We start from the raw sequence: 26,942 nt of genomic DNA, 5'->3' as shown, positions 1-26,942 counted from the left end.
GACAAGGTTGCCCACTCTCACCACTCTTATTCAACGTAGTTTTGGAAGTTTTAGCCACAGCCATCAGAGAAGAAAAAGAAGTAAAAGGAATCCAAATCGGAAAAGAAGAAGTAAAGCTGTCACTGTTTGTAGATGACATGATACTATACATAGAGAATCCTAAAGATGCTACCAGAAAACTACTGGAGCTAATCAATGAATTTGGTAAAGTAGCAGGATACAAAATGAATGCACAGAAATCTTTGGCGTTCTTATATGCTAATGATGAAAAATCTGAAAGTGAAATCAAGAAAAAACTCCCATTTACCATTGCAACAAAAAGGATAAAATACCTAGGAATAAACCTACCTAAGGAGACAAAAGACCTGTATGCAGAAAATTATAAGACACTGATGAAAGAAATTAAGGATGATACAAACAGATCGAGAGATATATCATGTTCTTGGATTGGAAGAATCAACATTGTGAAAATGACTCTACTACCCAAAGCAATCTACAGATTTAATGCAATCCCTATCAAAATACCACTGGCATTTTTCACAGAACTAGAACAAAAAATTTCACAATTTGTATGGAAACACAAAAGACCCCGAATAGCCAAAGCAATATTGAGAACGAAAAACGGAGCTGGAGGAGTCAGGCTCCCTGTCTTCAGACTATACTACAGAGCTACAGTAATCAAGACAGTATGGTACTGGCACAAAAACAGAAATATAGATCCATGGAACAGGAATGAAAGCCCAGAGATAAACCCACGCACATATGGTCACCTTATCTTTGCTAAAGGAAGCAGGAATGTACAGTGGAGAAAGGACAGCCTCTTCAATAAGTGGTGCTGGGAAAACTGGACAGGTACATGTAAAAGTATGAGATTAGAACACTCCCTAACACCATACACACAAATAACCTCAAAATGGGTTAAAGAACTAAATGTAAGACCAGAAACTATCAAACTCTTAGAGGAAAACATAGGCAGAACACTCTATGACATAAATTGCAGCAAGATCCTTTTTGACCCACCTCCTAGAGAAATGGAAATAAAAACAAAAATAAACAAATAGGACCTAATGAAACTTCCAAGCTTTTGCACAGCAAAGGAAACCATAAACAAGACCAAAAGACAACCCTCAGAATGGGAGAAAATATTTGCAAATGAAGCAACTGACAAAGGATTAATCTCCAAAATTTACAAGCAGCTTATGCAGCTGAATAACAAAAAGACAACCCAATCCAAAAATGGGCAGAAGGCCTAAATAAACATTTCTCCAAAGAAGATATACAGATTGCCAACAAACACATGAAAGAATGCTCAACATCATTAATCATTAGAGAAATGCAAATCAAAACTACAATGAGGGGCTACTCTGGTGGCGCAGTTGTTGAGAGTACACCTGCCGATGCAGGGGATGCAGGTTCATGCTCCAGTCTGGGAAGATCCCACATGCCGCAGAGCGGCTGGGCCCATGAGCCATGGCCGCTGAGCCTGTGCGTCCAGAGCCTGTGCTCTGCAATGGGAGAAGCCACAGCAGTGAGAGGCCTGCGTACCACAAAAAAAGAAAAACAAAAACAAAACTACAATGAGATATCATCTCACACCGGTCAGAATGGCCATCATCAAAAAATTGAGAAACAATAAATGCTGGAGAGGGTGTGGAGAAAAATGAATCCTCCTTCACTGTTGGTGGGAATGTAAATTGATACAGCCACTATGGAGAACAGTATGGATGTTCCTTAAAAAACTACAGGTAGAACTACCATACGACCCAGCAATCCCACTACTGGGCATATACCCTGAGCAAATCATAAATCAAAAAGAGTCATGTACCAAAATGTTCATTGCAGCTCTGTTTACAATAGCCAGGACATGGAAGCAACCTAAGTGTCCATCAACAGATGAATGGATAAAGAAGATATAGTACATATATACAATGGAATATTACTCAGCCATAAAAAGAAACAAAATTGAGTTATTTGTAGTGAGGTGGATGGACCTAGAGTCTGTCATACAGAGTGAAGTAAGTCAGAAAGAGAAAAACAAATACTGTATGCTAATACATATATATGGAATCTAAGAAAAAAAAAAAAAGGTCATGAAGAACCTAGGGGTAAGACGGGAATAAAGACACAGACCTACTAGAGCATGGACTTGAGGATATGGGGAGGGGGAAGGGTAAGCTGTGACAAAGTGAGAGAGTGGCATGGACATATATACACTACCAAATGTAAAATAGATAGCTAGTGAGAAGTAGCCGCATAGCACAGGGAGATCAGCTTGGTGCTTTCTGACCACCTAGAGGGGTGGGATAGGGAGGGTGGGAGGGAGGGAGACGCAAGAGGGAAGAGATATGGGAACATATGTATATGTATAACTGATTCACTTTGTTATAAAGCAGAAACTAACACACCACTGTAAAGCAATTATACTCCAATAAAGAGGTTAAAAAAAAACTTTTCAGTTTTTATTGGAATATAGGTCAGCAACAATGCTGTGTTAGTTTCAGATGTACAGCAAAGTGATTCAGTTATTACACATACATGTATCTGTTCTTTTTCCAATTCTTCTCCCATTCAGGTTGTCACATAATATTGAGCAGAGTTCCCTGTGCTATACAGTATATCCCTGTTGGTTATCCATCCTAAGCATAGCAGTTGTACATGTCAATCCCAAACTCCCTAACCATCCCTCCCCCCACCCTTCCCTCCTGGTAGCCATAAGTTCCTTCTCTAAGTTTGTGAGTCTGTTTCTGTTTTGTAAATAAGTTCATTTGTATCACTTTTTAAGAGTCTGCATACAGGTGATACCTGTCCTTCCTGTTTGATTTACTTCTCTCAGTTTGACAATCCCTAGGTCCATCCATGTTGCTGCAAATGGCACTATCTCATTCCTTTTAATGGCTAATATTCCATTGTATATATGTACCACATCTTTATCCATTCTTCTGTCAATGGACACTTAGTTTGATTCCATGTCTTGGCTATTGTAAACAGTGCTGTAATGAACATTGGGGTGGATGTATATTTTCAGATTATGGTTTTCTCCTGATATATGCCCAGGAGCAGGATTGCAGAATCATATGGTAGCTCTATTTTTAGTTTTTTAAGGAACCTCCACACTGTTTTTCATAGTGGCTGTAGAAATGTACATTCCCACTTACAGTGTAGGACGTTCCCTTTCCTCAACACCCTCTTCAGCATTTATTGTTTGTAGATTTTTTGATGATAGCCTTTCTGACAAGGGTGAGGAGATACCTCATGGTAGTTTTGATTTGCATTGCTCTAATAATTACTGATGGTGAGCATCTTTTAATGTGTTTGTGCCCATCTATGTGTCTTCTTTGAGAAATGTCTATTTAGGTCTTCTGCCCATTTTCTGATTGGGTTGTTTGTTTTTTTGATATTGAGCTGCATGAGCTGTTTGTATATTTTGGAGATTAATCCTTTGTCAGTTGCTTCATTTTCAAATATTTTCTCTTATTCTGAGGTTGTCTTTTCATTTTCTTTATGGATTCCTTTGCTGTGCAAAAGCTTTTAAGTTTAATTAAGTCCCATTTGGTTTTTTTTGTTTCTTTGTTTTTATTTTCATTACTCTAGGAGGTGGTCAAAAAAATCTTGCTGTGATGTATGTCAAAAAGTGTTCTGCCTATGTTTTCCTCTAAGACGTTTATAGCATCTGGTTTTACATTTAGGTTTATTCCATTTTGTGTTTATTTTTGTGTATGGTGTTAAGGAGTATTCTAATATCATTCTTTTACATGTAGCTCTCCTGTTTTCCCGGTACCACTTATTGAAGAGACTGTCTTTTCTCCATTGTATATTCTTGCCTCCTTTGTCATAGATTAGGTGACCATAGGTGCGTGGGTTCTCTGCACTTTCTATCCAGTTTCATTGATCTATATTTCTATTTTGTGCCAGTACCATACTGTTTTGATGACTACAGCTTTGTAGTATAGTCTGAAGTCAGGGAGCCTAATTCCTCCAGCTCCATTTTTCTTTCTCAAGATTGCTTTGGACTCACTTGGAAGATGGTGGAAGGGTAAGATGCGGAGATCACCTTCCTCCCCACAGATACATCAGAAGTACATCTACATGTGGAACAACTCCTACAGAACACCTACTGAATGCTGGCAGAAGACCTCAGACCTCCCAAAAGGCAAGAAACTCCTCACGTACCTGGGTAGGGCAAAAGAAAAAAGAATAAACAGAGACAAAAGAATACGGACGGGACCTGCACCAGTGGGAGGGAGCTTGAAGGCAGAAAGATTTCCACACACTAGGAAGCCCCTTCGTGGGCGGAGACTGCGGGTGGTGGAGGGGGAAGTTTTGGAGGTGCGGAGGAGAGCACAGCAACAGGGGGGAAGAGGGCAAGGTGGAGAGATTCCCGCACAGAGGATCGGTGCTGACCAGCACTCACCAGCCCGAGAGGCTTGTCTGCTCACCCGCCGGGGTGGGCAGGGCTGGGAGCTGAGGCTCAGTCTTCTGTTGGAGCGCAGGGAGAGGACTGGGGTTGGTGGTGTGTGCACAGGCTGCAGGGGGTTAGTGCACCATGCCTAGCTGGGAGGGAGTCTGGGGAACAGTCTGGACCTGCCGAAGAGGCAAGAAACCTTTTCTTCCCTCTTTGTTTCCTGGTGCGCAAGGAGAGGGGGTTAAGAGCACTGCTTAAAGAAGCTCCAGAGACGGGTGTGAGCTGCAGGTAACAGCACGGACCCCAGAGACAGGCATGAGACGCTAAGACTGCTGCTGCCACCACCAAGAAGCCTGTGTGCGAGCACAGGTCACTCTCCACACCCCCCTTCCGGGGAGCCTGTGCAGCCCGCCACTGCCAGGGTCCCGGGATCCAGGGACAACTTCCCCGGGAGAACGCACGGCGCGCCTCAGGCAGGCGCAACTTCACGCAGACCTCTGCTGCCGCAGGCTCACCCCGTACTCCATACCCCTCCCTCCTCACAGCCTGAGTGAGCCAGAATCAGAAGTTCCTTTAACCCTGTCCTGTCTGAGTGAAGAACAGACGCCCTCCAGCGACCTATACGCAGAGGCGGGGCCAAATCCAAAGCTGAACCCCGGGAGCTGTGCGAACAAAGAAGAGAAAGGGAAAGCTCTCCCAGAGGCCTCAGGAGCAGCAGATTAAATCTCCACAATCAACTTGATGTACCCTGCATCTGTGGAATACCTGAATAGACAACGAATCAGGAGGCACTATCTCAGGAGGCACTATCTCAGGAGGCACTATTGAGGAGGTGGACTTTGAGAGCAAGATTTATTATTTTTTCCCCTTTTCCTCTTTTTGTGAATGTATATGTGTATGCTTCTGTGTGAGATTTTGTCTGTATAGCTTTGCTTTCACCATTTGTCCTAGGGTTCCATCCATCTTTTTTTTTTTTAAGTTAAAAAAAAGTTTCTTTCTTAATAATTCTTTTTTTATTTTAATAACTTTATTTTACCTTACTATATTTTATTTTCTTTTATCCTCTTTCTTTCTTTCTACTTTTCTCCCTTTTATTCTAAGCCGTGTGGATGAAAGGCTCTTGGTGCTGCAACCAAGAGTTAGTGCTGTGCCTCTGAGGTGGGAGAGCCAACTTCAGGACACTGGTCCACAAGAGACCTCCCAGCTCCACGTAATATCAAATGGTGAAAATCTCCCAGAGATTTCCATCTCAACACCAACACCCTGCTTCACTCAACGACCAGCCAGATACAGTGCTGGACACCCTATGCCAAACAACTAGCAGGACAGGAACACAACGCCACCCATTAGCAGAGAGGCTGCCTAAAATTATAATAAGTCCACAGACCCCCAAAACACACCACCAGACATGGACCTGCCCACCAGAAAGACAAGATCCAGCCTCATCCACCAGAACACAGGCACCAGTCCCCTCCACCAGGAAGCCTACACAACCCACTGAACCAACTTTAGCCACTGGGGACAGACACCAAAAACAACGGGAACTACGAACCTGCAGCCTGCAAAAAGGAGACCCCAAACACAGTAAGATAAGCAAAATGAGAAGACAGAAAAACACAGCAGATGAAGGAGCAAGATAAAAACCCACCAGACCTACCAAATGAAGAGGAAATAGGCAGTCTACCTGAAAAAGAATTCAGAATAATGATCGTAAAGATGATCCAAAATCTTGGAAATAGAATAGAGAAAATGCAAGAAACATTTAACAAGGACCTAGAAGAACTAAAGATGAAACAAGCAATGATGAACAACACAATATATGAAATTAAAAATACTCTGGAAGGGATCAATAGCAGAATAACTGAGGCAGAAGAATGGATAAGTGATCTGGAAGATAAAAGAGTGGAAATAACTACTGCAGAGCAGAATAAAGAAGAAAGAATGAAAAGAAATGAGGACAGTCTAAGAGACCTCTGGGACAACATCAAATGCACCAATATTCGAATTATAAGGGTTCCAGAAGAAGAAGAGAAAAAGAGACTGAGAAAATACTTGAAGAGATTATAGTTGAAAACTTCCCTAATATAGGAGAGGAAATAGTTAATCAAGTCCAGGAAGCACAGAGTCCCATACAGGATAAATCCAAGGAGAAACACACAAAGACACATGTTAATCAAACTGTCAAAAATTAAATACAAAGAAAACATATTAAAAACAGCAAGGGAAAAACAACAAATAACACACAAGGGAATCCCCATAAGGTTAACAGCTGATCTTACAGCAGAAACTCTGCAAGCCAGAAGGGACTGGCAGGACATGGTTAAAGTGATGAAGGAGAAAAACCTACAACCAAGATTACTCTACCCAGCAAGGATCTCATTCAGATTTGATGGAGAAATTAAAACCTTTACAGCCAAGCAAAAGCTGAGAGAGTTCAGCACCACCAAACCAGATTTACAACAAATGCAAAAGGATCTTCTCTAGGCAAGAAACACAAGAGAAGGAAAAGACCTACAATAACGAACCCAAAACAATTAAGAAAATGGGAATAGGAACATACATATCGATAATTACCTTAAATGTAAATGGATTAAATGCTCCCACCAAAAGACAAGACTGGCTGAATGGATACAAAAAGAAGACCCATACATATGCTGTCAACAAGAGACCCACTTCAGACCTAGAGACACATACAGACTGAAAGTGAGACGATGGAAAAAGATATTCCATGCAAATGGAAACCAAAAGAAAGCTGGAGTAGCAACTCTCATATTTGTCAATTCCATGTATAATTTCAAAATTATTGGCTTCCCAGTGACCTGTAATGTAAGATAGATATGATTTATATATAAACATATATCTCCCAGGTATAAACCCTTTCTTAATTCTCCCACCCTGTGGCTTTACTTTTCACTATGTCAATAGTGTCTTGGATAGTCTCATCCACCAGAGGGCAGACAGCAGAAGCAAGAAGAACTACAATCCTGCAGCCTGTGGGAAAAAACCCACAACCACAGGAAGATAGACAAGATGAAAAGGCAGAAGGCTACGTATCAGATGAAGAAACAAGACCAAACCTCAGGAAAACAACTAAATGAAGTGGAGATAGGCAACCTTCCAGAAAAAGAATTCAGAATAATGATAGTGAAGATGATCCAGGACCTTGGAAAAAGAATGGAGGCAAAGATCAAGAAGATGAAAGAAATGTTTAACAAAGACCTAGAAGAATTAAAGAACAAATAAACAGAGATGAACAATACAATAACTGAAATGAAAAATACACTAGAAGGAATCAATAGCAGAATAACTGAGGCAGAAGAATGGATAAGTGACCTGGAAGACAGAATGGTGGAATTCACGGCTGCAGAACAGAATAAAGAAAAAAGAATGAAAAGAAATGAAGACAGCCTAAGAGATCTCTAGGACAATGTTATGTTAAACACAAAAACATTCACATTATAGGGGTGCCAGAAGGAGAAGAGAGAGAGAAAGGACCCGAGAAAATATTTGAAGAGATTATAGTCGAAAACTTCCCTAACTTGGGAAAGGAAATAGCCACCCAAGTCCAGGAAGTGCAGAGAGTCCCATACAGGATAAACCCAAGGAGAAACACGCCAAGACACATAGTAATCAAATTGGCAAAAATTAAAGACAAAGAAAAATTATTGAAAGAAGCAAGGGAAAAATGACAAATAACATACAAGGGAACTCCCATAAGGTTAACAGCTGATTTCTCAGTAGAAACTCTACAAGTCAGAAGGGAGTGGCATGACATACTGTGATGAAAGTGATGAAAGTGATGAAAGGGAAGAACCTACAACCAAGATTACTCTACCCAGCAGGGATCTCATTCAGAATTGATGGAGAAATCAAAAGCTTTACAGACAAGCAAAAGCTAAGAGAATTTGCACCACCAAACCAGCTCTACAACAAATGCTAAAAGAACTTCTGTAAGTGGGAAACACAGAGAAGAAAAGGACCTACAAAAACAAACCCAAAACAATTAAGAAAATGGTAATAGGAACATACATATTGATAATTACCCTAAACGTGAATGGATTAAACGCTCCAACCAAGAGACACAGGCTTGCTGAATGCGTACAAAAACAAGACCCATATACATACTGTCCACAAGAGACCCACTTCAGACCTAGGGACACATTCAGACTGAAAGTGAGGGGATGGAAAAAGATATTCCATGCAAATGGAAATCAAAAGAAAACTGGAGTAGCAATACTCATATCAGATAAAATAGACTTTAAAATAAAGAATGTTACAAGAGACAGCAAAGGACACTACATAATGTTCAAGGGATCAATCCAAGAAGAAGAAATAACAATTATAAATATATATGCACACAACATAGGAGCACTTCAATACCTAAGGCAACTGCTAACAGCTATAAAAGAGGAAATCGACAGTAACACAATAATAGTGGGGGACTTAAACACCTCACTGACACCAATGGACAGATCATCCAAGTAGAAAATTAATAAGGAAACACAAGCTTTAAATGAAACAATAGACCAGATAAATTTAATTAATATGTATAGAACATTCCATCCAATAACAACAGATTACACTTTTTTCTCAAGTGCACACGGAACATTCTCCAGGATAGATCACATCTTGGGTCACTAAATAAAAAAACCTGAAATCATATCAAGCATCGTTTCTGACCACAATGCTTTGAGATCAGAAATCAATTACAGGGAAAAAAAAAAGTAAAAAACACAAACACATAGAGGCTATACAATACGTTACTAAATAACCAAGAGATCACTGAATAAATCAAAGAGGAAATCAAAAAATACCTAGAGACAAATGACAATGAAAACACAACAATCCAAAACCTATGGCATGCAGCAAAAGCAGTTCTAAGAGGGAAGTTTACAGCGATACAAGCCTACCTCAAGAAATAAGAAAAATCTCAAATGAACAATCTAACCTTACACCTAAAGGAATTAGAGAAAGAAGAACAAACAAAACCCAAAGTTAGCAGAAGGAAAGAAATCATAAAGATAGAGCAGAAATAAATGAAACAGAAACCAAGAAAATAGCAAAGATCAATAAAACTAAAAGCTGGTTCTTTGAGAAGATAAACAAAATTGAAAAACCATTAGCCAGACTCATCAAGAAAAAGAGGGAGATGACTCAAATCAATAAAATTAGAAATGAAAAAGGAGAAGTTACAACAGACACTGCAGAAATACAAAGCATCCTAAGAGACTATTACAAGCAATGCTATGCCAATAAAATTGACAACCTGGAAGAAATGGACAATCCTTAGAAAGTATAACCTTCCAAAACTGAACCAGGAAAAAATAGAAAATATGAACAGACCAATCACAAGTAATGAAATTGACACTGTGATTAAAATTCTTCCAACAAAAGCCCAGGACCAGATGGCTTCACAGGTGAATTACATCAAATATTTATAGAAGAGCTAATACCCATCCTTCCCAAACTCTTCCCAAAAATTGCAGAGGAAGGAACACTCCCAAACTCATTCTCTGAGGCCACCATCACCTGACACCAAAACCAGACAGAGATACTACAAAAAAAGAAAATTACAGACCAATATCACTGATGAATATTGAAGTAAAAATCCTCAACAAAATACTAGCAAACTGAATCCAACAACACATTAAAAGGATCATACACCATGATCAAGTGGGATTTATCCCAGGGATGCAAGGATTCTTCCATATACACAAATCAATCAATGTGATACACCACGTTAACAAATTGAAGGATAAAAACCATATGATCATCTCAATAGATGCAGAAAAAGCTTTTGACACAATTCAACACCCTTTTATGATAAAAACTCTCCAGAAATTGGGCATAGAGGGAACCTACCTCAACATAATAAAGACCATATATGACAAACCCACAGCAAACATCATTCTCAATGGTGAAAAACTGGAAGTATTTCCTCTAAGATCAGAAACAAGACAAGGATGTTCACTCTCACCACTATTATTCAACATAGTTTTGGAAGTCCTAGCCATGGCAATCAGAGAAGAAGAAGAAATAAAAGGAATACAAATTGGAAAAGGAGAAGTAAAACTGTCACTGTTTGTAGATGACATGATACTATACATAGAGAACCCTAAAGATGCCTCCAGAAAACTACTAGAGCTAATCAATGAATTTGGTAAGTTGCAGGTTACAAAATTAATGCACAGAAATCTCTTGCATTCCTGTACACTAATGATGAAAAATCTGAAGGAGAAATTAAGGAAACACTCTTATTTACCATTGCAACATAAAGAATAAAATACCTAGGAATAAACCTACCTAAGGAGACAAAAGACCTCTATGCAGAAAAGTATAAGACACTGATGAAAGAAATTAAAGATGATACAAACAGATGGAGAGATATACCATGTTCTTGGACTGAACGAATCAATATTGTGAAAATGACTATACTACCCAAGCAATCTACAGACTCAATGCAATCCCTATCAAATTATCAATGGCATTTTTTACAGAACTATAACAAAAATCTTATAATTTGTATAGAGACACAAAAGACACCCAATAGCCAAAGCAGTCTTGAGGGAAAAATACGGAGCTGGAGGAGTCAGACTTCCTGACTTCAGACTATACTACAAAGCTACAGTAATCAAGACAATATGGTGCTGGCACAAAAACAGAAACATAGATCAATGGAACAGGATAGAAAGCCCAGAGATAAACCCACGCACCTATGGTCAACTAATCTATGATAAAGGAGGCAAGGATATACAGTGGAGAAAAGCCAGCCTCTTCAGTAAGTGATGCTGGGAAAACTGGACAGCTACATGTAAAAGAATGAAATTAGAACACTGTCTAACACCATACACAAAAATAAACTCAAAATGGATTAGAGACCTAAACATAAGACTGGACACTGTAAAACTCTTAGAGAGAAACATAGGAAGAACACTCTTTGACATAAATCACAGCAAGATCTTTTTTGATCCACCTCCTAGTGTAATGGAAATAAAAACAAAAATAAACAAATGGTACCTAATGAAACTTAAAAGCTTTTGCAAAGCAAAGGAAACTACAAACAAGATGAAAAGACAACCCTCAGAATGGGAGAAAATATTTGCAAATGAATCAACGGACAAAGGATTGATCTCCAAAATATATAAACTGATCATGCAGCTCAATATTAAAAAGACAAATAACCTAATCCAAATATGGGCAAAAGACCTAAATAGACATCTCTCCAAAAGAGACATACAGATGGCCAAGAAGCACATGAAAAGCTGCTCAACATCACTAATTGTTAGGGAAATGCAAATCAGAATTACAGTAAGGTATCACCTCATACTAGTCAGAATGGCTATCATCAGAATATCTACAAACAACAAATAATGGAGAGGGTGTGGAGAAAAGGGAACCCTCGTGCACTGTTGGTGGGAATGTAAATTGATACAGCCACTAGGGAGAACTGTATGGTGGTTCCTTAAAAAACTACAAATAGAATTACCATATGACCCAGCAATCCCACTCCTGGGCATATACCCAGAGAAAACCATAATTCAAAAAGACACATGCACCCCAACGTTCATTGCAGCACTATTTACAATAGCCAGGTCATGGAAGCAACCTAAATGCGAATGGATAAAGAAGATGTGGTACATATATACAATGGAATATGACTCAGCCATAAAAAGGAACGAAATTGGGTCATTTGCAGAGACATGGATGAATCTAGATACTGTCAGACAGAGTGAAGTAAGTCAGAAAGAGAAAAACAAATATCGTATATTAACGCATATATATGGAACCTAGAAAAATGGTACAGATGACCGGTTTGCAGGACAGAAATTCAGACACAGATGTAGAGAACAAATGTATGGACACCAAGGAGGGAAGGTGGCGGGGGTTGGTGGTGTGATGAATGGGGAGATTGGGATTGACATATATACCTTAATATGTATTAAATGGATAACTAATAACCTGCTGTATAAAAAAATAAATAAAATAAAATTCAATAATTCAAAAATAAGTGTCCTGTGCAATCAGAATTTCATCTTTATTCGTATATACATAACAAACATTTAATGTAGATCAATTTATGCATTATTATTGATGGTTAGTGCTTTGTATATTTTGTATAAAATTGTTTTCCCAATGTTAAATGTATAAAGAAATTCTCCTATATCCAAAGTTTTAAGTTTTTACCTTTAAATTAATTAATTTGAGGTATAGTGTTAAATAGTCAAGTTTCATCTTTATTCACATATACTCAACAAATTTTACTATAAATTATTTTCATCATTATTAATCATTTTGAACTCATTTTTTGTTTCCATTATGTTTTTACTCATGATTCATTTGGCCCTTGAACAGCGTGGGAGTTTAGGGGCATCGGCACTTCACCTAGTGGAAAATCCAAGTATAACTTATAGTTGGTCCTCTGTTCTGTGGTTTTGCTACCAACAATGGGTAGTGTAGTACTCTAGTGTTTACTACTGAGAAAAAGCCATGTGTAAGTGGAACTGTCCATTTCAAATGCCTGTTGTTCAAGGATCCTCTGTATTTAGCAGTCTATTTTGTTAGTTTTAAAAATATAAGGATTTTCTGCTCATATTTTTGTTATGAAATTCTAACTTAAACTCATTGTGGTCTATGAAAAATGATGCATCATTTTAATCCTTTAAACATTTTTGAGACCTACTCTATGGTCTAATCTATGGTCAACATCTATATGTGCTTGTAAAGTGTTTAATCTGCCTTTGTTGAGTAAGATGTTCTATATGTGTTCGTTTTTTCATCAGCTATTCATAACTTCTATAACATTACTAATCAATTTATAAGATGTACTTTAAAATCTTCTCGAATGACTATGAAGACATTTCTTCCTGAGTAGCATCCACTCACTGCTGCTGTTGAAAATTCTCCCTTTGCTCTGCCATTCATTTGAAAGTGTGTAATCTATTTTACTCTACTCGTCCTTAAGATTTCTGCTGTTTCTTTATAATATTGATTTCTAGGTATAGATTTCTCTTCTGTATTCTGCTTGAGATTTATTGGTATTTTTTTAACCTCTAACTGCATTTTTGTCATCAGTTTTAACAAAATCTCAACCACTATCTCACTATATATTACTTTTCTCCCCCATTCTGTCTCTCTTCTTCTAGAACTTTAATTCAACATATGTTCAACCTTCTAATTCTACTGTTTTCTATATTTTTATCTTTATGCCTGTCTGTGCTCTATTTTTTTTTTTTTTTTTTTTTTTTGCGGTACGTTGGCCTCTCACCGCTGTGGCCTCTCCCGTTGCAGAGCACAGGCTCCGGATGCGCAGGCTCAGCGGCCATGGCTCACGGGCCCAGCCGCTCTGCAGCATGTGGGATCCTCCTGGACCGGGGCACGAACCCATGTCCCCTGCATCGGCAGGCGGACTCTCAATCACTGCACCACCAGGGAAGCCCTGTGCTCTATTCTTGACAATTCTTTCTGAGCTATTTCAGGTTAGTAATTCTATTTTCATCTTTGTCTAATCTGTTATTAACTTTATTCACTGTGACTTTAATTTTGGTGTTTTCATATTTCTCACTTTTAGAAGTTGTATTTAGGTCTTTTTCAGATGTCATTTTTTTAAGGTTAATGTTCCCTGGAGTGCTTTTTTTTTTTTCACACACACACACACTGTATTTTATTTTTACAAGAGGTAAATAAACTGACACCAAGCATTGTAAATGGATGACCACAACAAAAGCAATAATGATTGCAATTACCAAACATGAAACACACTATGTCATGATATTGACATTCAGTCCAGGAATCCTCCACTGGAACAGCTCCTTTACTTTGCAGGAAAAATTGATTTGTATATTTTTTGCCTCTGAGTCCTTGTGAGATTTTTGTTTATTATTCAAACAGAAAGTCACAAAAATTATAATCATCCTCATCAGTTCACTCAGTCCCGTGTAATTAATTTTTTTTCATCTTGATCTTTTGTTAGCACTTTTATGAATTCATCAGCTTTCCGTTAGAGTTCTGAAAATGCTTATTCATTCAGTTCAGCAGTATAGTCAGTTACCAGAAACCTGTACTTGTCAGAGTCTTTTCCATGAATTCCTTGAAGATGAAATCCTTTTATAGGAACATATTTGCAAAAGCATCAGAGTACACCCAGAACTGTCTGTAAATGACAAAAGACTTAAAAATGACTACGGTTAAAGATTTGGTGAAAGTTCATAATAATGCAATTGACAAGGAAATTTAGTAATTTCTGAGATATACATTTTAAAGTAATAACTAGAATTATGACATAACATGGGAGTGCTTTTAAAGCTTGTTTTTATTTCAGCATAATGTTTTTTGCAATCTATATTTTATTTTACTAATAGTATTATCCCAATAATTAAAGTATTTTTTCTCTTATCTATTGTTTATTAGTCATGGTGTCTTATATCTTTGCTTGCTTGTTGATCTGTTTATATTTGACTATATGCTTGTCATTGTACTTGAAAAACAATATTTAGGTGTAATTCAAACACTGGAATTAAGTGAATTTCCTCTACATTTGCATTTGATTTTGCCAGGTACTTTAGCAAACAGTCCATAACAACATTAATCGAAGTTCAAGGTATGAGAGTCCATGAAAGTCCAGTACTATTTCCATCTTTCATGAAATTACATGCAAGCACTTGCCCATTAACTCTTCTTTGTTACTTTGAGTGTGTAAACTTTTCAGTTCCCAGCTTATTGTGAGGAGGGTTTGACTAGACCTGCTTGTGTGGGTCTTGGTCTTTGATTTGTTTTTTTTTTAATTTCTTTTATTTTTTAAATTTTATTTATTTTTTATTTTTTTAACATCTTTATTGGAGTATAATTGCTTTACAGTTGTGTGTTAGGTTCTGCTTTATAACAAAGTGAATCAGCTATACATATACATATATCCCCATATCTCCTCCCTCTTTGATTTCTATACCTCTCACTTTATATGCTCATTAAAACAGAAATTTGAATTTTGTGGGTTCAGCAAATTTCCACAGAACAGTAGTAACTGTCTAACTGGACACCCATTATTCCTTCAGTTTGGGCCTGGTATTCACCCCTACATTTGCATTTCTTCAAGGCTTTTAAGGTTTTTAGCCATGTTAAACAGGTTTCTTTCGGTTGTTTTTGGTGGGAAGATCGGCATGAAATCCTAGTCACTGTTAATGAAATCCCTTATCCACATCTCTATTAAGATCATTGGGAGCATATATATTTGACTCCCATTTCTTCGCATGCTACTCTTTATCCTTTACTTTGTAAAAAATTTACATTAAAGTTTTTAAAATAAAATAAAGTGTTGTAAAATGTTAATTAACAATAAATTAAAATTACCCAGATGCTAAGGCACTAATAAAGCTGTTATACTATTTTCGTTTCTTTTTCCCTGTTTTCTGCATATTACTTTTCAGATGCATGAAGAAATTTCATGAGGTTGCAGTCATAAACCGTGCATTAGAGGAAGGATTAAGTTCTTGGCAGCTCTGAAAATAAGCTATAACCTGTGTATATTTATATATAGGGAGAGGATCCTTAACTTTTATAACATTTTCAAGTGGGCTTATCATAATCCATGGAAGACTGAGAATTGTATTAGCTTTCAATTCTGATACTTTTGCAAAAATTTTACTATATTGTAGTGCTTTCTATGCCAACAGAGAAACTTTGAAGTATTGTGAAAACTGTCTCACAACCCCTTGTGTTTCTCTGCAGGACTCTGCCGTGCCTTTCTCTCAGTGATGAATGCCTGGGTCCACTTCTTCATGTGTTACAGGGAGCACAGCAGTGACGTACCTCCTTCTTAGGAGCTATCACCCCCGGGGCAGAGATGGGATTAAGTTGATGGGACTCTTATACCATGGATGAATAGGATTTGAGATGTTTTTCCACCAGGGTCTGATGGCTTGCAACAAAATCAAGTCACTAGGCCTTTTCTGCATGCAGAGAACCTTCTGGGACATAATTGCCTTGAGTAGGAAGCAGGAGAACAGAAGTCGTCCACAGTGTCAGGATTTCACTGAGAGTTTGCTGGGGCTCAAGAGACCTGAGAGCATAATGGTCAGTGGCAGAGCCTCATTCTTCCCTTTCCTTTCTCTGGCGGTGCCCTCCACACACTCAGGAGAGAGAGCTACTCAATCTGCATGACAACTTCTAGAAAGAAGTGGGAGCAGCAAGGGTCTCAACAGGGGGCTAAGGCCAAAGGGTGAAGACATGCAGGCTCCAGTCAATGAGGGAGAGGAAGGAGGAAATAGAGAGCTCCCAGCTTTGATGCTTGTAGGGATTATTGAATTCGGTGGGTTTGAGGTTCTGGGACACAGTGACCCGGTCCCCATCCCTGTTGCCCTGGGTTCCCATTTCCGCGGCCAGCAATGACGCAGCAGCTGTGCGGGATATTGCGCTGAAGCCTTGGGTTACTGTCTTCCCCCACATCACTGGCAGTTAGTGGGCAAGCCTCTTGGGCAGCCTTGGGTGATGAAACCTAGCACAGCAGCAGGAGAATGGGAATGCGAATTCTCAAGCCCCCACCCTCACCCTTCCTTCCTCTTTCAGGGGCTCAAAGTCTGGCAGGAGGAAGACCAGAAGCAACTGACTGGGCAGACTTCCCAGGACGATGCAGCCACTCCTGCTCCTGGTGGTCCTTCTCCTGCCTCCCAGGGCTAGGGCAGGTGAGTGACCGTCCCCATCCTCAGAGACCGACACCATCCCATAGACTCTGGAGCCAGACCACTCAGGCACTTCCTAACCCTGTATCATTGGGCAGCTTGTTTGAGTTCAGAGTTCCTCAGCTCCATCATCTATAAAACAGGAATTATGTCAGGCCTACCTCAGAGAGCTGACATGAGAGTTAAATGACTTAGTGTACATAAAATTCCTGGCGTCGTGCTGGCACGTACTACTTGCTATATAAACACGCTCTCTGAACTCATTCTGCAGCTCCTGTGGCAGAGCCTAGGAGATAAAGATACAGCAATAGCAGGCCCGCCGGCTCATCCTTAGAGCCTTAAATTCATGAGCTGGCCGTGAGCTGGACTCACAGGGATCTGGAGACTCCCTGAGGAAGAAAGTACCACGGGACTGCAGGGAGAGGCTGCTCAGAGGGCTCCGGATCTGCCATCCCCACAGCAGAGGAACCTTCCTCATTATGGGAGGCTGCAGCTGGCCTTGCCTTCTGGGGAGGTGGGAGGGAGCTGAGGCTGGGATGGGGAGCCAGCGGCGTTTCCTGCAGACTCCTGGAGCCTCCCCCAAGGCTGGTGCCCTGCAGACCCAGTTCTCATGAACCACCAGCTTCTCCGGCCCGTGTAGCACCTCTCCTGCCTCGCCATCTTCTAACATTTCTGGAGCCACCAAGCCGAAGCCCACACACCTGTCAGTGCAGAGATAAGTGCCTAATGCTTCCTTCCAGGGCAGATCATCGGAGGCCAAGAGGCCAGGCCCCATTCCCACCCTTACATGGCATATGTTCAGATCCAGACACCAGTGGGTCTGACCACTTGTGGGGGATTTCTGGTGCGAGAAGACTTTGTGATGACAGCAGCTCACTGCTTTGGAAGGTGAGTCACTAAGGGGCTTCTGGGCACCAGCAGAGCAGGTCCAGAAGATTTCATGAGAGGAGCCATTGAAAGCAGGGTTCTAGCAATAAAGGGGTGAAAAAGAGCCGCTAGGGCTTGGGGAGCAGGGAGCAGGCCATTGTAAATGGGGAGAAAGGAGGACCTGATCAAAAAGAGCAAGATGGGGAGATGGAAGGCACGCATTGGGGCTCAAAATATGAATTCAAGCTCCTTTTTTATTGTAGGGGAGGCCAAATATAAGGTCACTGAGTTTCCTGCCACCCACAGCTCAAGGCTGTGGAGACCAAGGGCATAGAGCCCAGCGCCAGAGCCCTCCTGTCCCCACCTCCCTCGGCTGAGGTCTCGCCACCCTGGGCTGTCACGTGACCTGCATCGGGGAGTGCAGTTCCTGCAGCTCAGACCTACTTCTAGGCTCCCTTTCCTTTGCAGACAAATAAGTGTCATCCTGGGGGCCCACAACATCAGGAGGTTGGAAAGGGCTCAGCAGCGCATACCGGTGCTCAGAGCCATCCCCCACCCCGGGTACAATCAGCGGAACCACCAGAATGACATCATGTTACTGCAGGTACCGACCCTCTGGTACTTCACCCAGGCGGCTCCCTCCCAGCTTGGGGGACCAGGGAGGGGGAAGCCGAGCAGACTCCCAGGGTGGTGGTAGGCATGGGGTGAGCATGGCATAGACAGTCCCTGAGTGCCTGCATGCTTCCTGCCAGCTGAGAAGCAGAGTCAGACGTAATCGAGCTGTGAGGCCGGTGGCTCTGCCGCAGACCCAGGACAGGCTGAGTCCTGGGACCCTGTGCACCGTGGCCGGCTGGGGCCTTCTCGGCCTGAACAGGAGAACAGACACGCTCCAAGACGTGCAGCTGACAGTGCAGAGGAATGGGGAGTGCGGTAGACGCTTCATGTTCTACACTGGCCGAACACAGATTTGTGTGGGCGACCCGAGAGAGAGGAAATCCGCCTTCCTGGTAAGACCACGGGCATCTGCCGACACTGTCCGAGACAAAGGGACGTGGGCAGACTGGGCAGTGGGGACAGACTACATCCCCATGGCCTCAGTCTGGGGCCCAGAGCAGAGTGAGGTGGGGGACTTTTCCCCGTCAATCCGGTCCCTGGGGGAATAGCAGGTGCACCAGACACGGGACGTACATGTGCAGCATTTTCCTGGGGCCGGTGAAGGTACCTTGACCTGGGTTGTTCTGGAGAATAACCATAGCCAGGGCTGAAGCCCAGTGATGGAAAAATCCAGAAGCTCGACTTCTGCTGCCCCTCACCCTCCCATCTCACACACAGCCAGCAGGGGAAGGAGCCCACCCACGCCTGTCTTCTCTGAGGGCGGGCCTTAGGGCCTCAGGAGGAGGAAGGCCTGGAGAATGGAGGCCCGGCTTAGTGTCCCTTCCTCTGGTTGCCCACAGGGGGACTCCGGTGGCCCTCTTGTGTGTAACAACGTGTCCCAGGGCATCGTCTCCTACGGAAACAGGTTTGGGACTCCTCCAGCAGTCTTCACCAGGATTTCCAGCTTCCTGCCCTGGATACGGAGAACGATGAGACGCTTCAAAGAGTGGGGGCTGGAGTGACACCCCCTGTCACTGACTCCCCTTCTCTGGGGCAGAGCCCAGATCCAGGGCGGTTCCCAGAGCCTTAATAAACATCCACATCTAGAGTGGAAATAACCGATTCCTCATTTGTTCATTAAACATGATTCAATACACAGCAAATGTGTGCCAGGACTGAGTGTGAGCTCCTCCAGGAAAATGGGGTCTCTTCCCCAGGACAAGTGAATCCCCGTCGCCCCCATCCTGGGAGTCAGGGTGAGCTTCTTCTCTCCTCCAAGCCATGCATTCCTCCATCTCCCCTCCACCCGCTCTGGGGAGTGATGGAAGGACCTATCTCTTCCCAGAGTAAGGCTCCTTATTCTCCACCCTACCAGAGACTCTCCTTTAGGTATTAAAGTGTACGCCAAAACTGTGTGCCACTGGCGTGGGTAGGACAGGCAGATCAAAGGGAGAATTGAAGTTCCATACATTGCCCAATTGAACATATGGTTAACAATTCTCAAATCACTGAGAAACAATTAACTTTTAATAGACGACATTGAAACAAAATAGAGAATCATTGGGGAAAAAAGATAAAGTTGGGTCCATACTTCTCATCATAATCCGAAATAACACTCAGATGGGATCACAGATCTAAATGTAAAAAAATCAATCCATACAAGTACTAGAAGAAAAAAAATAATTTACTTTCTTAAAAATATCTAACAAAACACCCATATCAAAGCTGTGCTATTCATAATGCCCAAGAGATGGGAGCAACCCGAGTGTCTATGGACAGCCAGAGTTTCTGAAACCTTTACCCATACCAGCCCTGACTGTACTATAGACCAATGTTCTCATTTTCAATGTGATGAGGGTCTCCTTCTGGTTTCGTTACTCTAAAATTATACAATACAGTATGTTGCCTAAAATAACTTGACTTTATACTAAAGATTAGCTTATGACTGATACATCAATATTATATTCAAATAATAGATTTCTGAAGTCACATAGTTTAAAACCGTGCTTTTAACACGTCAAGGTAACTGTAAAGAATCAGCTGGGAAGTTCTTCTCTGTTCATCAAAATGGTAATTACTCCTCGCAGTGTGACATTTCCCACCTGAATTTTTGTAGTTTCCGTAATCTTGAATAATCAATGAACACATGTCAAAGCAACTGATATGCAGAAATGCTTTGGTAAATTTGATCATTCTTTTATAGCTATTTCTTGCCAGAAACTCATTTGCCTAACATTCAGTGTAAGTCATTTATCAACAAAATTTTAATCAATAATACATCTTTGAAATTACTCAGTCATTTTTCCTATATTTACTACCACCTAGCCATAGGAATTCTCTCTTGCTTGTATGTTCTGGGGGAAAACAGTCTCATTGTTAGTTGTTTGCGTTGGCAGGTGGAAAGAATACTTGACGATGGAGCGGGGAGGAGAGAGCTGTGGAAGAGCCCTCGTCCAGCCCTTCCTCTCTGTGACATTTACTTAGAGCCCCAGAGCAGCGCCCAGGTCAGGACTCAGTCCCCAGGAAATTTCCAGGGCAGACCCACTCTCCTCTAAGCCTCTCCCTGCCAGTCAGCACTTCCAAGGCAGCTCTCTGCCTCCAGCGGCCCTGCCAGAAACGTTTCTACAGACCTCACCGTGCTCACCTCCAGAGGACAATTCCCTTCATGACCATCCCAGAAGCCACTTCCACCACCTCTCACAGCTCAGCATCCTCCCCTGATAAGTAAACCGCAGCAGCAGAGCTTTGACAAGAAACCATTTTGCACACCAAAAACTAGAGGAAAAGAGCACAACTCCTCCCACTTTCTTTCTCCACCTTCCACCTCTGTGCCTTGGAAGCCCTACTGACTTGTCTGGAAAGTCACAAAACCATGGCAAGCTCATGGACAGAAACCCCACCGGGAACTTCTCTCCTGACCCCATAGCTCAGGCAGACTTCCGGTCCCCCAGAGGCCTGGTGCCTGTGCCCTGGGGCAGAGCGTCAGAGTCAGGAGAAGCTAGCCACTGGCGATTTGTCATAACTATAGCAACGTCACAGAAGTGAGGTCTGGTAACCTTGATAATGGTTGTCTGAGTTTGTCTGGGAAATGGTGGGTGCCCCAGGGGAAAGCCACCTGAACCTCGGGTTGGAGAAGAGAGGGCAGCCTAGGACTGCCTAAGGAAATGTCTTTCTTATAGAAATGTGAAAAAACTCTCAGAAGTGGATGAAATCTTCCAAATACATTATGAACCATTTCATGATTTTAGTTGGCATGACCCCCAGAACAACTAAAAAACCCATTAGACTGATATCCTTTTATGATTACGTTTTCAAGTTTCTACTGAATTTCCAGAAGTATAATTTCCTCTGGCTACAGTGTGATTCACTGTTTTGTGTATAGAAAAGTTCTATATCATTTCAACAATCCAGAAAAGTTGCCGGGTTAGTGCTTGAGTGTACAATTACAACATTGACTGTTAGTATGTGTTTCAGTCGTAGCCAGCCTGTGATATGGCCTGAATGACCTCACCTCCGGGTATTGACACTGGAGAGTGAAAGCCTTTGCTGGCATGACAGTCATCACTGAGATTTCAAATTCCCAAGCAAGGAGAGACCAGATGACTAATGAAAGCCAGTAGGAGTGCACACACCTCACCTTTTCTACCACAAATAATTGTGAAGCATGGTGCCCAAAACGTCATGGAGGAGGAAACGATCCACAGCAAATCCCTGGGGGGAAAGACAACCCACATCCTGATGCAGACAAAAGACCCAGACCAGGTAAAACGGCAAGTGCCCCGTGGTCTGCAGGATGGCTCTGGTAGACCAGCTGTTTGTCCATCGAGTTTCATCATGTCTCATGGTTTTCAAATTGTGGAACTGCCTAGAAGGGAAAGAAAAGAAAGAGATCAAACCTCTACCCCACACCATTTAATCAGAGCTATGCATCTGTTTTAAATATTTGGCATGTGTCCAAATTTTACTTAAGGAAAATATTCATGACTGTAGAAAGAAAAATTTTGAAATACACTGATAGACACTAACCATTAAAAACTACGAGGCCAGGTAGTGACCAACACAGCCATGTGGCGTGTTCTTCACAGGAACTGGACCCTGGTCTCCCAACTCCCAGCCAGCATTCTCTCAATCAGAATGTTCTGTTCTTCAACTGTATTCTCTTCCAGTCCCTCTGGCCATAGGGCCATTCAGCCTGCTGCTCTTAGATCTATTTGTATCACGGGACCAAGTGGTCATCCCATCTGTTTCTTTGAAATGAAATCTCTCTCCTTGGGGCTTTCCAGTCATCCGTACGTCTCAGTAAATGGATAGTGTTTGACTAACCTGAGTTTCTTCTGGAATCTCTGTATCCTCTCTGTGGAAATTCTCCTCAGAGCCTAAGGCTGGGACCTCCTAGACCAAGCCACAAGTTGAGTGTTCTCAAGCCTCATGCCGAACTCACCTGTCAGGCAATGAAGAATACCAGACCAGTGGGAGAAGATCCCATCCTCCACTCTAGGGAGTGGCTCCACTGAGGGTCAGGACGAGGGATGTGGTTTCTGGAGGCAATTCCGCAAATATTTCCTCTGCATCCCCATTCTTCTCAATACAGTGAGTTTTATAGAAAGGCCAGAGGGGGATGCCCAGGTGGGGGCAGTCACTTTTAACTGGGGCTCTTCTTTCCTTGAAAACAAGAACAGAGGCCCTCCCCAGGCTTCAGGCATCTTTCAGTTGTCCCAGATGCCGTCGATACTCCACCCAGATGAGGAAATTTGCTTCTCATTTCTTTCTTTAGCTTACAAAATGGCCAAAAGTATGGAGCGTTAGGCCTCTCTAGCGTACCTGTACATTCAGGAAAAGGTAGGAGGAACCTTGGCTTCAATTTGGTGGTCAGGGGCAGAAGGATGAATTCAGGCAGGCTTGTTTGTGATGACTTGCCCCCTCCCCAGCTCTCCCTTCGTCCCTTCTTCTTCTCTTACAGTCTCCATTTGTATAGGTTTTGTCTACTACCTATTAAGGTGTAAGTGATAAATGAGGTATAAGACTGATGATATGACCGTGCTCAAGACTCTTGCATTTATTTAAGAATCTCTTGCAAATTCATAGCGACACAAAGTAGAATGGTGATTCCCAGGGGCTAGGGGGAAAGGGTAATGGGGAGTTACTGTTTAGTGGGTTCAGAGTTTCAATTTGGGAAGGTGAAAAATTTCTTAAGATGGTTAACGGTGAAGGTTGCACAACGATGTGCATGTACTTAATGCCATTGAACTGCGCACTTAAAATTGGTTAATAGGTAAATTTTCCATTAGGTATATTTTACCACATAATTTAATTAGTAATTTAAACAGTAATTAAAAAAAAGAATCTTTTGCAATTCAATTGAAAAAAGCCCTAATGGTAGAAGATGTTATTTGGAGAAAGTGGTCAGCTACCTCTTCTGCACATGGACAGCACTGTTGAAGCTACTTTTCCCTTAAGAGCACTTAGCTTTCTAGATCAAGGAGAAGAGGCCCCATGTCTGAATGATGTCATAGACCCCAGAAGTAGCTCCATCCCAGCACTTCTCACATGTGGACATAACACAGAAGGAGCAGCTGTGGGAGAGAATGAGCCAGAGGTGCTATCTGAAGAGAGGGCTGGACTGGAAATAAAATGATGAGATCTAGGAGAGAAGGGAAGGAGGCGTGGGGGAAATCTTGCCCATTCTTCTATGATACTTTATCCTACTTGGAGTTCACTGAGCTTCTTGGTTTTGAACATTAATGCTTCAGGGTTTGTTTTTTTTTTTCCATCAATATTGTGAAATTTTCAACCGTCTCCCCTGCTTCTGGGACTCCCTAAACATATGTTGCATGTAGTGTCCCACACATCTGACACCCTGTTCGTTTTCCTTCTTCCTTTTTTCCTTCTGTTCACTGAAAAGTTCTGAAGCAATTACAAATTTGTTAGTGTTAACTTCACAAGAGCAGCCAGCTGCTCTTCTGGAAGGATCGCTAAGCTCAGACACAGGTGCCTTTTGCCCTGGGTCTGTGCAGCAGAGCTAGCTGTGGGTCAGGTGAGATAGGAGGAGGAGGGGAGTGGAAGGAGAGCAGAGACAACGGCTGATCACTATTACGTGCATCCGTGGGGAACCCTGGAAGAAGGGAGGCCTGAGCCATGTGTGGGGTGGAAGTGTAGTCCAAGGTGGGGTCCAAATAGCTCAGAGGAAAACTGCCTATCAGAAAAATGTGAGAGCACTGCCAAATGCACAGGAAACCAGCTGCAGAAACTGTGAAAACTCCCATGGTTCCATGTGACAAGATTCGTTAAAATGATAAACACCTCCTTTGGGCTAAAATTATAGTCTATCATCGTTGATTTTCTGTACTTCCCAAACATCATAAATAATAGTTTATAGGTGCGTTAAAGACCAGTGTGTCAACACAGTTATTTAATAAGTTACTGCAACATTGCTGAGCATACTTGTGGTTTGCAAATTGGCGGTGGGGAGGAGAGGTAAATTATCAAAGGTAAGAGGCAATATATCCTCTTTAAGGAACTGTCATTCTTGAGGCAGAGAATGAAAATGAGAAGATATATGTTCTACCTTGTGGGTAATGACTGAGCCAATGATGCAAAAACAGCTTAAACCTTATGTTCAGTTTGAGATAAGATTCTAGAAGTCTTCTCATATCTGTACTAAATTATAAAAGAACAGATAGAAGTAATCTAAACTGTCTGGCTGATTGCCTGTATTCTAAGTAGAATCATAGCTTGGAACTTGCCCTTCTAAAGGCTGACAACCCTAAGCACCTGTGTGCAGAGAACTGCGTGAGCAAATATGCCTGGTTCCTCACCAGGAGCAAGGAACCTTGGGGGGCAGAACATTTGCCCACATCATGGTCTTCCCTGGAGCCCAGATTACCTGGGCCAGGTGGGAGAGGAGTGACCTGGAAAACTTAGAATGAATGACAAAGTTTGTTTATCCTCTTTCTGTCTCTACCTGATGCTTCCCAACTACTTTAATATTGGGGTCTTTTAAACCTTTGAAATATCAACAAGTTGAGAATAATACTGGCTTTATAAGGGCTACCTGGAACTGGACCACACAATAAACTCAGGTGCATTTGTCTGTCAAACCCCTCTTCTTAAACTCTCCTATTCTGTCATCACCTTATCTTCCTGGTACTCTCATCAATACCCCACCTCCACTTCATCCTCAATCTCTGGTCCTCACCCCCTTCCCCAACAGTTTGCAGTTGCCTGAAACTACCAAGAAATTGATGGATGGCTAGGCTCTTGGCTAATGTGTTTTAGGAAAGACTTTTTCTTGGTACTTTTGCATTTAGAACAACAACAGAAAACCTCTTCAGCTATCAAAAAAAACTCCGAAGCTCTGCAAAGAGTATAATTGGATAGTTGTATGCTTTTTTGGTTTTTTTTTTCTAGGAAGTAGACAGTTACCTGATGACAAACAAAAAGCATGGTGGGGTCAGATTTATGCTCTTGGAGGATTGAACTTAGAGGAAGGGGACACCATTTCTGATTAATGCCCAAACCCCCCAAAGCCCTTCCTCCATTCAGAGTTCAGGATTTTCTCTAGGTGAACATGATCATGCTGACTACCAAGGGCCCATACAGACTTTTCTGATGAAAGCTCATGTCTTGAGAATCAGTAGAACCAGGAGTAAATTGGTGGGCCCTGAGCCTGCCCTTTGAAACTCAGGATTGCAAAAACCTGGAAGGAGAAATCACATGCCACTTCAGGCCTGCTCAGCTTTTCAGAGAATATGCTGCTGCTCCTGTGCTTAGTGGCCAATCTCCTACCTCCAGGGCTGAAAGAGGTAAGTGACTCTCCCTGTCCTCAGAGGCCTGGCTTATTCCAGCAGCAGCACTTCCCCAGTGCCCCAGCAAGACTATTGCTATGATTGTTCCTTGCCTCAGTCCGTACCCAGAAATTTGCTAAACCCCAGACCTGCCACTGGGTATATAGTGCACAGATTACAGGAAAGACTCCCACGGAGACCTGGTGGGTCTTCTCCTCTCCATAGGTCACACCTTGGCACATGGAAAGTTACTTATAATTAGGATGGCACAGGATCCTGGTGTGGAGGGAAAGCTGAAAATGAGGCTTATAACTTCCCATTCTCCAAAGCTAAGAGTGGGTTGCTCTATCCCAAGAGCTATTGTCTAGACCAAGAATGAAAGAGCTATCTTACACTGTTTCCTAGATGTCACCTTCTCACTCTCCCCACTTTCTTGAGCCAACCTGCTCCACCAGGGCAGATATATCCAGAACCTAAGTGGGCCTCTCAGTGTTGCCTCACCACTGATCATGGCCCTAATGGAAGCTGGCTTCCACCCAGGCCCCCTCCTCCCATTTCCCAACCTCACTCTGATTTCTAATCCTGTACAGGTGTTCCTCTTTATCTTGATGGCTAAATTCCTTA

The 26,942-nt window shown here is 41.9% G+C and overlaps 1 protein-coding gene across 1 annotated transcript; it reads left to right on the top strand.

Moving 5' to 3' along the window:
• The first annotated feature begins 16,979 nt into the window (after positions 1 to 16,979).
• On the top strand, positions 16,980 to 19,830 carry LOC307179456 (cathepsin G-like). The gene is made up of 5 exons (XM_079908635.1): positions 16,980 to 17,076; positions 17,814 to 17,961; positions 18,409 to 18,544; positions 18,693 to 18,947; positions 19,395 to 19,830. The coding sequence occupies exons 1-5, from the start codon at positions 17,022 to 17,024 to the stop codon at positions 19,554 to 19,556; spliced, it is 756 nt and encodes a 251-aa protein (XP_079764761.1). The 5' UTR covers positions 16,980 to 17,021; the 3' UTR covers positions 19,557 to 19,830.
• Positions 19,831 to 26,942: the final 7,112 nt, after the last annotated feature.

Source organism: Stenella coeruleoalba, assembly GCF_951394435.1.
Source record: "Stenella coeruleoalba genome assembly, chromosome: 2".
In the NCBI taxonomy this organism is placed as follows: Eukaryota; Metazoa; Chordata; class Mammalia; order Artiodactyla; family Delphinidae; genus Stenella; species Stenella coeruleoalba.
The sequence above is the reverse complement of the archived record's forward strand: the minus strand, read 5'-3'. Positions and strand labels throughout refer to the sequence as shown.